The sequence below is a fragment of the Salmo salar genome, chromosome 09, assembly GCF_965601325.2.
Source record: "Salmo salar chromosome 09, fSalSal1, whole genome shotgun sequence".
In the NCBI taxonomy this organism is placed as follows: domain Eukaryota; kingdom Metazoa; phylum Chordata; class Actinopteri; order Salmoniformes; family Salmonidae; genus Salmo; species Salmo salar.
The window spans coordinates 43322606-43337879 of NC_138299.1; the positions used below are offsets into that span (position 1 = coordinate 43322606).

Genomic DNA, 15274 nt, shown 5'->3' on the forward strand with positions numbered 1-15274 from the left:
AGTATAGGGTCAGTATTTTTGATTTTGGATGAAAAGCGTGCCCAGAGTAAACTGCCTAATACTCGGGCCCAGAGTCAAATATTAGCATATTATTGGTGGATTTGGATAGAAAACACTCTGAAGTTTCTAAAACTGTTTGAATGATGTCTGTGAGTATAACAGAACTCATATGGCAGGCAAAAACCTGAGAAGAATCCAACCAGGAAGTGGGAAATCTGAGAATTGTAGTTCTTCTTTTGAATCCCTATCGAAACTACAGTGTCTGTGGAGTCACGTTGCACATCCTAAGGCTTCCATTGGCTGTCAACAGCCTTTAGAAATTTGTTTCCTCCTTCTCCTGTTATTTGTTTCCTCCTTCTCCAGTCAATGAGTGGACTGCCTATGGACAAAGGGCTTGGTAATGTGCGAGCCTGCGAGCACGCCGTTCCTTCTTTTTCTTCTTGAATGAATACGCTATTGTCCGGTTGGAATATTATCGCATTTTTACGTTAAAAATACCCTAAAGATTGATTGTAACATGACATGTTTCTATGACCGGTAATGGAACATTTTGACTTTTGCTGTCCTGATTTACGCTCACGCGTTATGCCTTTGGATAGTGATCTGAACGCACTAACAAAACGGAGGTATTTGGACATAAATATGGAGTATTTCGAACAAAACAAACATTTATTGTGGAAGTAGGAGTCCTCGGAGTGCATTCTGATGAAGATCAGCAAAGAGAATATTTATAATACTAATTCTGAGTTTAGTTGACCCCAGAACTTGGCGGTTATCTGTATATCTTGCTTTGATGGCTGAGGTCTGTACTCAGAATATTGAAAAATGTTCTTTCTCCGTAAAGCTATTTTAAAATTTGACACAGCGGTTGCATTAACCTGTTAGGGCTAGGGGGCAGTATTGACACGGCCGGATAAAAAACGTACCCAATTTAATCTGGTTACTACTCCTGCCCAGTAACTAGAATATGCATATAATTATTGGCTTTGGATAGAAAATACCCTAAAGTTTCTAAAACTGTGTCTGTGAGTATAACAGAACTCAAATGGCAGGCCAAAACCTGAGAAGATTCCATGCAGGAAGTGGCCTGTCTGACAAGTTGTGTTTCATCTTGGCTCTTTTTATTGAAGACTGAAGATCTTTGCTCTAACGTGACACTTCCTACGGCTCCCATAGGCTCTCAGAGCCCGGGAAAAAGCTGAACGATATCGAGGCAGCCTCTGGCTGAAACACATTATCGCTTTTGGCAAGTGGCCGATCAGAGTACTATGGGCTTAGGTGCGTGCCCGAGTCGACCCCATGCTTTATTTTCTTTCGTCTGTTTACCTAAACGCAGATTCCCGGTCGGAATATTATCGCTTTTTTATGAGAAAAATGGCATAAAAATTGATTTTAAACAGCGGTTGACATGCTTCGAAGTACGGTAATGGAATATTTAGAATTTTTTGGTCACGAATTGCACCATGCTCGTCACCCTTATTTACCCTTTCGGAGGCTTTACAACGAAAGCAAAACATTATATTATGTCAGGAGAGTACCCAGCCAGAAATAATCAGACACCCATTTTTCAAGCTAGCATATAATGTCACAAAAAACAAAACCACAGCTAAATGCAGCACTAACCTTTGATGATCTTCATCAGATGACACTCCTAGGACATTATGTTATACAATACATGCATGTTTTGTTCAATAAAGTTCATATTTATATCAAAAACCAGCTTTTTACATTAGCATGTGACGTTCAGAACTAGCATTCCCACCGAACACTTCCGGTGAATTTACTAAATTAAACGTTCACAAAAAACATAACAATTATTTTAAGAATTATAGATACAGAACTCCTTTATGCAATCGCGGTGTCCGATTTTAAAATAGCTTTTCGGTGAAAGCACATTTTGCAATATTCTGAGTAGATAGCTCGCCATCACGGGCTAGCTATTTTGACACCCACCAAGTTTGGTACTCACCAAACTCAGATTTACTGTAAGAAAAATTGGATTACCTTTGCTGTTCTTCATCAGAATGCACTCCCAGGACTTCTACTTCAATAACAAATGTTGGTTTGGTTCCAAATAATCCATAGTTATATCCAAATAGCGGCGTTTTGTTTGTGCGTTCAAGACACTATCCGAAGGGTAACGAAGGGTGACGCGCGGACGTGTATCGTGACAAAAAATATCAAAATATTACATTACCATACTTCGAAGCATGTCAAACGCTGTTTAAAATCAATTTTTATGCGATTTTTCTCGTAAAATAGCGATAATATTCCGACCGGGAGTCGTTGTTTTCGTTCAAAGACTGATAATCTAAAATGGACTCTTCACGTGCACGCGCATGCCCGTCTCATTGTTCTCAGATCGACCACTTACCAAATGCGCTACTGTTTTTCAGCCATGGGCTGCAAAGTCATCATTCAACGTTCTGGCGCCTTCTGGGAGCCTATGGGAGCCTTAGGAAGTGTCACGTTACAGCAGAGATCCTTTGTTTTGGATAGAGATGACAAAGAAGGCCAAGAAATGGTCAGACAGGGTACTTCCTGTACAGAATCTTCTCAGGTTTTGGCCTGCCATTTGAGTTCTGTTATACTCACAGACACCATTCAAACAGTTTTAGAAACATTGGAGTGTTTTCTATCCAAAGCTACTAATTATATGCATATTCTAGTTTCTGGGCAGGAGTAATAACCAGATTAAATCAGGTACATTTTTTTATCTGGCCTGTGAAAATACTGCCCCCTATCCATAACAAGTTAACGAGAGTGTTATCTTTAAAATGGTGTAAAATAGTTGAGTGTTTGAGAAAATGAAATTATGAGACTTTTGATGTTTTGTATTTCGCGCCATGCTATTTCACTGGCTGTTGAATAGTGTGTCCCGCAGGTGGGACGCTAGCCCAGAGAGGTTTTAACAACCAAGAAGATATAACAAGTCAGGAGCTGTTCTTCTGCATGACTTCTCTCTCTCTCAATTTTTTTTATTATTATTATTTGTATTTCTCTCTCTCTCTCTCCCTTAATATCTGTATATCTTCCTCTTCCTCTCTCTCTATCTCCCTTAATATCTGTCTCTCTTCCTCTTTCTATCTCCCTTAATATCTGTCTCTCTTCCTCTTCCTCTCTCCCTCTTTCTCTGTGAGTATAGTGTTCTACAGACACACAGTGAAAGGCCATTCCTGTCTGAGAATCCCATGGAGGGTGAGTGGTATTTCTTACTGTCGACACACACACCGTACTTTAGGCCTGGGATGTAAATCAAGTGTCCCGGATGCCAATCCCTGTATGGGGTGATGGCGAACAAACCAATGGAAGCAAAGCTGCTGTACAAAGTGATAATCTTCCTGGCAGAGAGATTTCAAAGTTCACGGAGACTTGAAGGAAATCTTAAATGAAAACAAGTAGATAACGGATACCCCTCAAAGTTGAGTCTTGTTAAACCTGGGTAACAGTATGTTATGGTATCAGGTAATAGTCCTGTTATACCTGGGTAATAAATCAAATCAATCAAATCAAATTGTACTGGTCACATACACATGGTTAGCAGATGTTATTGCAAATGTCAAATCAAATCAAATGCCCAAGAATAACAGTATATACAGTATATACATAAGAGATGAGTAATGCAAGATATGTAAGCATTATTAAAGTGACTAGGGATCCATTTATTAAAGTGACCAATGATTTCAAGTCAGTATGTAGGCAGCAGCCTCTCTGTGTTAGTGATGGCTGTGTAACAGTCAGATGGCCTTGAGATATAAGCTGATTTTCAGTCTCTCGGTCCCAGCTTTGATGCACCTGTACTGACACCGCCTTCTGGATGGTAGCGAGGTGAACAGGCAGTTGCTTGGGTGGCTGAGGTCACTGATGAACTTTTTGGCCTTCCTATGACATCGGGTGCTGTAGGTGTCCTGGAGGGCAGGTAGTTTGCCCCCGGTGATGCGTTGTGCAGACTGCACCACCCTCTTGAGAGCCTTGCGGTTGAGGGCGGTGCAGTTGCCGTACCAGGCTGTGATACAGTCCGACAGGATGCTCTCAATTGTGCATCTGTAAAAGTTTGTGAGGGTTTTAAGTGATAAGCCAAATTTCTTCAGCCCCCAGAGATTGAAAAGGCGCTGTTGTGCCTTCTTCACCACACTGTCTGTGTGGGTGGACCATTTCAGTTTGTCTGTGATGTGTACGCCGAGGAACTTAAAACTTTCCACCTTCTCCACTGTGGTCCTGTCGATGTGGATAGAGGGGTGCTCCCTCTGCTGTTTCCTGAAGCCCACGATCATCTCCGTTGTTTTGTTGACGTTGAGTGAGAGGTTGTTTTCCTGACACCACACTCTGAGTGCCTTCACCTCCTCACTGTAGGCTGTCTCATCGTTGTTGGTGATCAAGCCTTCTACTGTTGTGTCATCTGCAAACCTTATGATTGAGTTGGAGGCGTGCATGGCCACACAGTCGTGGGTGAACAGGGAGTACAGGAGGGGGCTGAGTGTTGAGGATCAGCGAAGTCCAGGACCCAATCGCACAGGGCGGGGTTGAGACCCAGGGCCTCAAGCTTTACAATGAGCTTGGAGGATACTATGGTGTTGAATGCTGAGGTGTAGTCAATGAACAGCATTCTTACATAGGTATTCCTCTTGTCCAGATGAGATAGGGCAGTGTTCAGTGTGATGGAGATTGCATTGTCTGTGGACCTATTGGGGTGGAAAGCAAACTGAGGTGGGTCTATGGTGACAGGTAAGGTAGAGGTGATATGATCCTTGACTATTCTCTCAAAAACAGTATATTATGGTTTCAGGTAATAGTCTTGTTATACCTGGATAACAATATATTATGGTATCAGGTGATAGTCTTGTTATACCTGGGTAACAGTATATTATGGTATCATGTAGTAGTCTTGTTATGCCTCGGTAACAGTATATTATGGTATCAGGTAGTAGTCTTGTTATACCTGGGTAACAGTATATTATGGTATCAGGTAATAGTCTTGTTATACCTGGGTAACAGTTTATTATGGTATCAGGTAATAGTCTTGTTATACCTGGGTAACAGTATATTATGGTATCAGGTAATAGTCTTGTTATACCTGGGTAACAGTATATTATGGTATCAGGTAATAGTCTTGTTATACCTGGGTAACAGTATATTATGGTATCAGGTAATAGTCTTGTTATGCCTGGGTAACAGTATATTATGGTATCAGGTAATAGTCTTGTTATACCTGGGTAACAGTATATTATGGTATCAGGTAATAGTCTTGTTATACCTGGGTAACAGTATATTATGGTATCAGGTAATAGTCTTGTTATGCCTGGGTAACAGTATATTATTGTATCAGGTAATAGTCTTGTTATGCCTGGGTAACAGTATATTATGGTATCAGGTAATAGTCTTGTTATACCTGGGTAACAGTATATTATGGTATCAGGTAATAGTCTTGTTATACCTGGGTAACAGTATATTATGGTATCAGGTAATAGTCTTTTTGTACCTGGGTAACAGTATATTATGGTATCAGGTAATAGTCTTGTTATACCTGGGTAACAGTATATTATGGTATCAGGTAATAGTCTTGTTATACCTGGGTAACAGTATATTATGGTATCAGGTAATAGTATTTTTATACCTGGGTAACAGTATATTATGGTATCAGGTAATAGTCTTGTTATACCTGGGTAACAGTATATTATGGTATCAGGTAATAGTCTTGTTATTACTGGGCATGAGAGCACCAGCTGTTCCGAAAGACTGTGTGATCACACTCTCCGCAGTCGATATGAGTAAGACCTTAAAACTGGGCAACATTCACAAGGCCGCAGGGCCAGACGGAATACCAGTATGTGTACTGCGAGCATGCGCTGACCAATTGGCAAGTGTCTTTACTGACATTTTCAACCTCTCCCTGTCCAGGTCTTTAATACCAACATGTTTTTAGCATTCCAGGTGACTACCTCATGAAGCTGGTTGAGAGAATGCCAAGAGTGTGCAAGCCTGTCATCAAGGCAAAGGGTGGCTACTTTAACGAATCTAAAATATAAAACATATTTAGATTTGTTCAAGACTTTTTGGCTACTACATGATTCCATATGTGTTATTTAATAGATGTGATGTCTTCACTATTATTCTACAATGTAGAAAACAGTACAAATAAAGAAAAACCCTTGAATGAGTAGGTGTGTCCAAACTTTTGACTGCTACTGTATATCCAGCTCAACTACTTCATGACACAGACATGGCAAAGCAATCGCTAAATTTGAATGGAACATAACTATCATAGCTCTACGATAAAAAAATGTGACCTACACACTTCCTTGAACTTCAAATAAGTAAAGAAGTAATTTTGTGTGGAAGTCTAACATTTGTTTTACGTCAGAGGCAGACACATTGCATATGCTCAGTACGTCAAAATGTATCTTTTCACACAGTCCTTCTCCCCTTGTCTATAGGAGGGACGCACTATGTTTAAATGGCCCAAATGTTGAGTTAGACGTTCACAAATGTAACAGATTTTGACTAATCACTAATGACATGATATGTTTGGAAAAGTAATAAAGAAGGTGAAATATTTTGGGTAAATATTCCTAAAAGAGATTATAACTATGTATGGACATATATTATAAGGTATGAAAAGGCTTATTAATTCACCATACATTTTTATTGTATCATCATACTTGTATATGTGTTATTATACTTTTTGTGTGTGCTAGATCATATGGGTTTCTCTCAGACATAAATAAACTATTCCAGGTGAAAGTCAAAGGTTTTAGCTTTCTAGGTGGGGGAAACACTACTACATTAATCACATTTTTCCCTCTTGCTAGACTGACGACATAACAGTGTAAAATGTCTGTCAGCTCAACTCGTTATTCAAAGAAGTGACTTGAATACACGTTTGGGAAGAACATTTTATTGCAAAGCAAATCATGGAAAAAAGAGCATGAAAAAATATGAAAACTAATATAAAACAATATTGAAATACCAAAAAAAAAAGATCTAATAAAACCAAAGATGACAAAAACACCAAAGTGTCAGTGATTACAAACAGTCTGGCCATAGTCACAAATTAAATAAAATACAAAATATAAAAATATAAGGATCCTGCAAATATATATACATATATAAATACAGTGGCTTGCGAAAGTATTTACACCCCTTGAATTTTTCCTATTTTGTTGCCCAATAACCTGACATTTTGTATCATTCAATTTACACCACATACCTACCACTTTGAAGATTAAAAATATTTTTTATTGTGAAACAAACAAGAAATAAGACAAAAAAACTGAAAACTTCAGCGTGCATAACTATTAACCCCCCTAGGTCAAAACTTTGTAGAGACACCTTTTTCAGCAATTACAGCTGCAAGTCTCTTGGTGTATGTCTCTATAAGCTTGGCACATCTAGCCACTGGGCTTTCAGCCCATTCTTCAAGGCAAAACTGCTCCAGCTCCTTCAACTTGGATGCGTTCCGCTGGTGTACAGCAATCTTTAAATCATACTACAGATTCTCAATTGGATTGAGGTCTGGGCTTTGACTAGGCCATTCCAATACATTTAAATGTTTCCCCTTAAACCACTCGAATGTTGCTTTAGCAGTATGCTTAGGGTCATTGTCCTGCTGGAGGGTGAACCTCCGTCCCAGTTTCAAATCTCTGGAAGACTGAAACAGGTTTCCCTCAAGAATGTCCCTGTATTTAGCGCCATCCATCATTTCCTCAATTCTGACCAGTTTCCCAGTACCTGCCGATGAAAAATATCCACACAGCATGATGCTGCCACTACCATGCTTCACTGTGGGGATGTTGTTCTAGGGGTAATGAGAAGTGTTGGGTTTGCGCCAGATTTAGCGTTTTCCTTGATTGCCAAAAATATCAATTTTAGTCTCATCTGACCAGAGCACCTTCTTCCATATGTTTGGGGAGTCTCTCACATGCCTTTTGGCAAATATTTATTTATTTTTTGCGCAATGGCTTTTTTTCTGGCCACTCTTCCGTAAAGCCCAATTCTGTGGAGTGTACAGCTTAAAGTGGTCCTATGGACAGATACTCCAATCTCCGCTGTAGAGCTTTGCAGCTCCTTCAGGGTTATCTTTGGTCTCTTTGTTGCCTCTCTGATTAATGCACTCCTTGCCTGGTCCGTGAGTTTTGGTTGGCGTCCCTCTCTTGGCAGGTTTGTTGTGGTGCCATATTCTTTCCATGTTTTAATACTGGATTTAATGGTTCTCTGTGTGATGTTCAAAGTTTTTGATATTTTTTTATAACCCAACCCTGATCTGTACTTCTCCACAACTTTGTCCCTCCTTGGTCTTCATGGTGTCGCTTGCTTGGTGGTGCCCCTTGCTTAATGGTGTTGCAGACTCTGGGGCCTTTCAGAACAGGTGTATATATACTGAGATCATGTGACACTTAGATTGCACACAGGTGGACTTTATTTAACTAATTATGTGACTTCTGAAGGTAATTTGTTGCATTTAGGTGCTTCATAGCAAAGGGGGTGGAGACGTATGCACGCACCACTTTTCCGTAAAACATTTTTTTCAAACAAGTGATTTTTTTTCATTTAACTTCACCAATTTGGACTATTTGTGTTTGTCCATTACATGAAATCCAAATAAAAATCAATTTAAATTACAGGTTGTAATGCAACAAAATAGGAAAAATGCCAAGGGGTATGAATACTTTTGCAAGGCACTGCATAACAAAAATATGTAAAACAAATATGAAAAGCAAATGATTTGTCATGAATGTTAGTGTCCAGACCTGGAGGTAAGAATCACACGGTGTTTCAGGAGATTGTCTGAACTGCGTCTCCTCATCCAACAGCTATAGTCTTTGATTAATATAGCTTCTCTTTAATCTTTTCAAAATATAACTAACACTAAAATAACCAGAGAAGAAGAAGAAAGCATTGGTACAATTAAGATCGGCCATTTTGTATTTGATTGACACTTAGAAACATCTGCGATTAGAGCTCTATCCTAACATAGTGTTCTCCTTTCTTTACTAAATGTGTATTCTCAATGCTTCAAAGTCTTTCTTCACGTCAGTTAACAGTTATAGATGTTTCTTCATGAAATACACTGATAAACCATATGATCAGTCTGTACAATATAATTACAAAAAAATTACAACTTAGATGGTATGTACAATAGCTAGTACCTACTAAGTACAACGGCTATAATGTAATAAAATATTTAAACAAATGTGTTTGTTTGACACAGTTTTGACTGTGACAGATAGAATTCACACTATTCACGTTAGATTTATTTCTGTATAGACATCTTTAACAGTGTTATAGTACTGCATTCTGTCCTCGATGGGACAGCTCCATAGAAAATAGAACAAGAGGTGATTAACCAACACACAGAGGCCTGCAAAAGACACAACCAGCACGACTGCAAACCAACAGACCTTTTTATCTTGAGGGATACTCATATTTTCATTGTTGACGTTTTTAGGGAATAAAATCAAGAGTTGTGGGGTCATGATGATGACGAAGTATAAAGTTTAGCAAAGTTTATATATTGTACTGTACTGTACAATATACTGTACTGGTATGTACTGTACTGTCGTGGTATATTGTTCTCTAGTGGTATATTGTACTGTACTGTACAGTTTTGGTAGAATGGATTACATGCATTACAATCAGTTGCTTTTAACCGAGACAAGAACAAGCAACCACTTCTCACCAGGATCACACGTCAGTGTCACTCTGTCTATCTGTCACACAATGAGAGTAATCATGTTGAGATCAGAGGACAGACAATAGAGCTCTGAGATCTGAAGAGATCCTAAGAGATCTTTCCTCAGCCATTTGAGCTCACTTGGTGTCATTTGATACATAGAGTAGTAGATGTTTTTTGTTGTTGTTGCGTAGACACCACACTTTTATAATGTCGAAACCATACATACAATAAAAAAAGTACAATATCTTTTAACAGCAGTAGTCCATTTTTTTTTCATTGACTTTACAATGATCCTTTTTCTCCTGACCCACTCTTGTTAAAGCACTACATGTTGCTTACATGCTGAAGACGGTCAAGATTAATGAACATCTTTCATTTTGTACAGGTTTACAAAAACAAACAAAAAAAATTATTTTTACGCCAAGGATCACATAGTTCTAAAAGTCCCTTAGGATGATGATGCAGTCGCTGTGAAGTAGTTGTACACGACCCGACAGAACAGGAAGGTCTCTAAAGATGCTATTAGCCTTCTCTGTATGCTTACAATAGTAAGTCTTCTTGATATTACAACACATGTCATAGTTCAACCACTCTACACAGCATCAAGTAACGGTTCTAGTTTTTAACCATATTTTGTCATCGCAGCTCCTTAGAAGGTAACTGTTAAACACAGTTCTATATTTCTCTATACCTGTCTTTCTCTTCCTCTCTCTTTTCATCTCTCAACGTCCGTCACTCAAACGTAATACTCCTTGTCCTTGTTTTTCTGTTTTCCTTTGACGCCTTTCGAGCTTTGCTGTTTGTCCTTCACGACGGCTCCGTTGCTCTGCGTTGCCGAGTTGGTTATGTAATTCCTGCTCTCGTCCACCTGGTAGGAACCCTCGTCTCTGTTCCTGTACTTATACATGGCATACAGGAGGATGACGATGCACAGGGCGGCGGCCGCCACTATCCCGACGACCATCCCGATGGTGCTGCTAGACTGGCGGGACACTTCCGGGGGTCCCGGGACTCGGTTGATGACGGGCTGGGTGGGCAGGGCTGTGGGTACAGTATGGAACATGGGGGAGGTTATTACAGGAGCCCTCTGCTTGGTACTGTCTACCTCATAGGGTAGTGTGGGCAACGGGAGCAACACTATGTCAGGCTGGGGTTTTAGCTCGCGGTTATTCAGTTTGCCGGCAGGCAGCTTGGCGGGTGACGCGTGGTGCAGGGCTGCGGTGGAGGTGTAGCGGCTCTGGTCGGGTGCTAGTGACAGCATGGTGGTAGTGGTAGTCCTACCGCGGTCTGAGGATGGTTTCTTAGGTCTAAAGTCCTTGGTTTCCCACTTGGGCTGGTGAGCTTTGTAGCCACCTTCAAAAGCCGACGTGGACAAGGTCTTATCTGTTACCAAGGAGAAGGTGGCGTAAAGCTCTTCATCATCAGTAGGAGGCAGGTTAGAGTCGAAATCATACCCAGATATCACCAAGCCATCATCATCATCATCACTATCATCACAATCATCGCTGCCTCGGTCCGACAAGCAAGGTACCCCGGCCTCAGTGGCCGCGGACAGGGACTCTTTGGTGGTTTCAATTATGGTGAGGGGTGGGCAGAGGGTTGGGAGGGGGATGGACGGGGGTAGCACTGATTGGTTCTCTAAGAATACAGGGCTGACTAATTCACCTCCTAGACGTAGAGACAGACAAAATACACGTTAGAGAGAAGTAAGGACATCTTGGCAACCATACACATTTATCTAGCTATCACATTCACCCAAAATGGAAAAGAGGTAAAATAAAAGCACAACACGATACTGTACAAAGAAAAAAAAAAAAACATGTACACACACTGTACCTACATAACACAGCTTTAAATAAGAATAAACATGCCAGAAAACAGAACAAAAGGCAAAGCAAAAAAAGGTTCAAAAGGCTACAGGAGGTGTGAGGGTGAGCCAGACATTAAGGTTCAAAAGGCTACAGGAGGTGTGAGGGTGAGCCAGACATTAAGGTTCAAAAGGCTACAGGAGGTGTGAGGGTGAACCAGACGTTAAGGTTCAAAAGGCTACAGGAGGTGTGAGGGTGAGCCAGACATTAAGGTTCAAAAGGCTACAGGAGGTGTGAGGGTGAGCCAGACGTTAAGGTTCAAAAGGCTACAGGAGGTGTGAGGGTGAGCCAGACGTTAAGGTTCAATCGAAGAAAAAAAGGACTCAAGAAAATATATCACCAATAGAGGCCAGCATAATGTGGATTTTAGTAGTATTTACCTTTGAAAAAAAAATATTCTCTCTCATCTGACACTGAAGTTATCATGTAGCTGATGTGTAATAACCGTATCCCTATTTGAAAACGGAAAACAAGCAGCACAGTGGCTTAAACCTGAATGTATTTATAATTCTACAATAAGATATGTGTGATGGACAGAAGTCCTAACTGGCTAGATTACCATACAGTGTCAGTAACCCCCATGGAAGGATCTGTAAAGATCTGGCTCCCCAGTCGACCCCAGCCTCTAGCCTTTTGAGTGGCTCTATATAGCTTCCATAATGACAGGATTTCATAGGGCAGATCAATGACAGCTGAATGTTCACTCTCTGATCATTTTGGAGGTGGTGTCTATCATTCTGGAGGTGGTGTGTATCATTCTGGAGGTGGTGTCTATCATTCTGGAGGTGGTGTCTATCATTCTGGAGGTGGTGTCTGTTTCATTCTGGAGGTGGTGTCTGTTTCATTCTGGAGGGGGTGTCTGTTTCATTCTGGAGGTGGTGTCTGTATCATTCTGGAGGTGGTGTCTGTTTCATTCTGGAGGTGGTGTCTGTTTCATTCTGAAGGTGGTGTCTGTATCATTCTGGAGGTGGTGTCTGTATCATTCTGGAAGTGGTGTCTATCATTCTGGAGGTGGTGTCTATCATTCTGGAGGTGGTGTCTATCATTCTGGAGGTGGTGTCTGTTTCATTCTGGAGGTGGTGTCTATCATTCTGGAGGTGTTGTTTGTTTCATTCTGGAGGTGGTGTCTATCATTCTGGAGGTGGTGTCTGTTTCATTCTGGAGGCGGTGTCTGTTTCATTCTGGAGGGGGTGTCTGTTTCATTCTGGAGGGGGTGTCTGTATCATTCTGGGGTGGTGTCTGTTTCATTCTGGAGGTGGTGTCTGTTTCATTCTGGAGGTGGTGTCTGTTTCATTCTGGAGGTGGTGTCTGTTTCATTCTGGAGGTGGTGTCTGTTTCATTCTGGAGGTGGTGTCTGTTTCATTCTGGAGGTGGTGTCTGTTTCATTCTGGAGGTGGTGTCTGTTTCATTCTGGTGGGGGTGTCTGTATCATTCTGGAGGGGGTGTCTGTATCATTATGGAGGGGTCTCTATCATTCTGGAGGCGGTGTTTGTATCATTCTGGTGGGAGTGTCTGTATCATTCTGGAGGCGGTGTCTGTATCATTCTGGTGGGGGTGTCTGTATCATTCTGGAGGGGGTGTCTATCATTTTGGAGGGGGTGTCTGTATCATTCTGGAGGGGTTGTCTATCATACCTGTGTGAGTATTTGTGTGTATTTGTGATGTAACCATGTGATCAACTCACAATATGATGTAGTGTAGCATGAATCACTGGGGGCTTTCATAATCAAGTTACACTTGCACAATTCAATTCAAGAGCTCGTTATTCAATTAAATTCATTTTTTTCACCCCAGCTTAGGGGGCCTTTAGTGAAAATGATACCAAAATAATTTAGCCTGCACTTTAAATTAAATAAGGTTTCAATAGCACTTTATCGTTTCTGAAAAGTCAACAAATGCCTTGTGAGTATCTACATTGAATAATTAAGAAACAACAGGTTCTTTCATATGCCCACTAATTAACTGTAAGTGATCAGTGAATGTAAACAAATAACTATCCGGCGCATCTCCTTGCACTTCAGAGCACATTATTCTAACTATAAAGCAAGGCACGCAATACAGAAATCTACCAGCAACATTGTTCTCAGCTTCAAACAAAGTATTTCATTAAAAAGCTAACAAAACAACGCAAGAGCAATGAAGAGCTTTTGTAGTGATTAGAGCTGCACTGGGAATCAACAGGTTGAAATTAGACTTGCAAATCCACACATGTTGTCGGCACTTGGTTAATTTTAGAGGAGAATGACGATAAAGAATGTGCATTAATGTGTTTGTGTGTGTATGTGGAGGCCAACATACTGTATGAAGTAACAAATCCCCATTGTTTTCTAAAGGATAAAAAAGATTTTTGGAGGAAAATACAGTGGTATCCAATCACATGCTGAGTTTGGTGTAGCGTTAAAAGGCGAGTGTAGATATGGTCTGTTTCTCAAAAGGGAAATTATGAACATTCAGGTTGTCATTGCAGCTGCCAAATCCCACTGCCATCAAGGTATGTGTATACAGTTCACTAGCAAGGCTATCGTATCACTAAGCATTACAAACTGATGCAAATTTTAAATGATAAAAAAATGAATTTAAATCAAGGCAAACATACATTAATAGTTTATCACTCACAAATTACGGCAAACACTACTATGTTAGACAAACTAGGAGAACAGTTGGATCTAATACATTAAGATTAGCTGCATGTTGTACAAAGCAAACGTTAAAAAAAGTATGTTTTAAACATCATAACAGCCCACTAAAACATTATTCAAGGAAGAAACCACATAGTCTTTGTCAACTTACATCAACAATCACCGCATGATTTTGGCATGAAAAAAAAAGTTTACAAAAGAAAGTTGTGTGAGAATGTTCTTGGCTCAGTATAGTTTTGTATAGATCAATAATAATTTAGCAATTGGACGTCTTGTTTATTTTTTCTTTAGACATGATGGTGCAGGGAGGGAACAACACTTACATCCACACCACATAACATGAAAAATAAACGGCAACATAATTACTATTTTTTCTTCGATAAGTAATCCAGTTTTTCAAAAGAAAACGGTACATCTATACGTTTTCGCATTGACTTCTCAATAAATATCTACCTTCTATTAATTTGAAGTTTTTGCTTAGTTTGTATTTGTTCTTTAATTTAGAATGGATGGATGACTGTCCAAGGGGGAGAGGCCTATGAACATACTACAGAGGAGATGAGGATGATGAGGGTGATAGTGTAAGTCAGTTGCCATGTCCATGTAAAGGCAGTACGAGGAAGTCGGGCGGCGTTAGAGCTTTTGGCTGTAAGGAAGGGATGGGGACATACAACCAGTGAGCTTATGCATACATGCCCATGTACAGAGAATAACATAACTCTACTAACAGTGACAGTCTGACAAACCCTGAACTGCAACATCTTAGCCATGCAGTTTAGTTTTTTTACGTAATCAATCAATCATTCAATAAAAAAAAGTGAAATTGTTTTTTCAAAATCGCTCTCAAAAATCTGAAAAACCAAGGAAGATATGTGGATCTGGAACCACTTCACCAAATGTTGTGTCAACTTTAATGGACTGGTTTTGACAAAATGGAGGATAACTTGATTTATTTGTTTTTAGATTATTAGCAGTGGTCTAAAGCACACAGTCCATTCACTGAAGTAGTTCCAAATCTCCCAAAATAAGATGAACATTTAAATTATTCTATACAAATTATAAAAAATGTGATTCCAAATACTCACATCTGATTC

The 15274-nt window shown here is 40.1% G+C and overlaps 1 protein-coding gene across 2 annotated transcripts in view; it reads right to left on the minus strand.

Annotated features, from left to right (window-relative positions):
- Positions 1 to 6718: 6718 nt before the first annotated feature.
- The window catches only part of LOC106611370 (neurexin-3a), a 914099-nt gene continuing 905543 nt past the window's right edge, over positions 6719 to 15274 (minus strand). Inside the window, exon 7 of one of the 2 annotated variants that reach the window (XM_045723685.2) lies at positions 6719 to 11341. In XM_045723685.2, coding sequence (XP_045579641.2) covers positions 10410 to 11341 — 932 coding nt within the window. In that variant the 3' untranslated portion in view covers positions 6719 to 10409. The remainder of the gene's footprint in view (positions 11342 to 15274) is intronic. The other variant, XM_082955793.1, reaches the window with a different exon arrangement.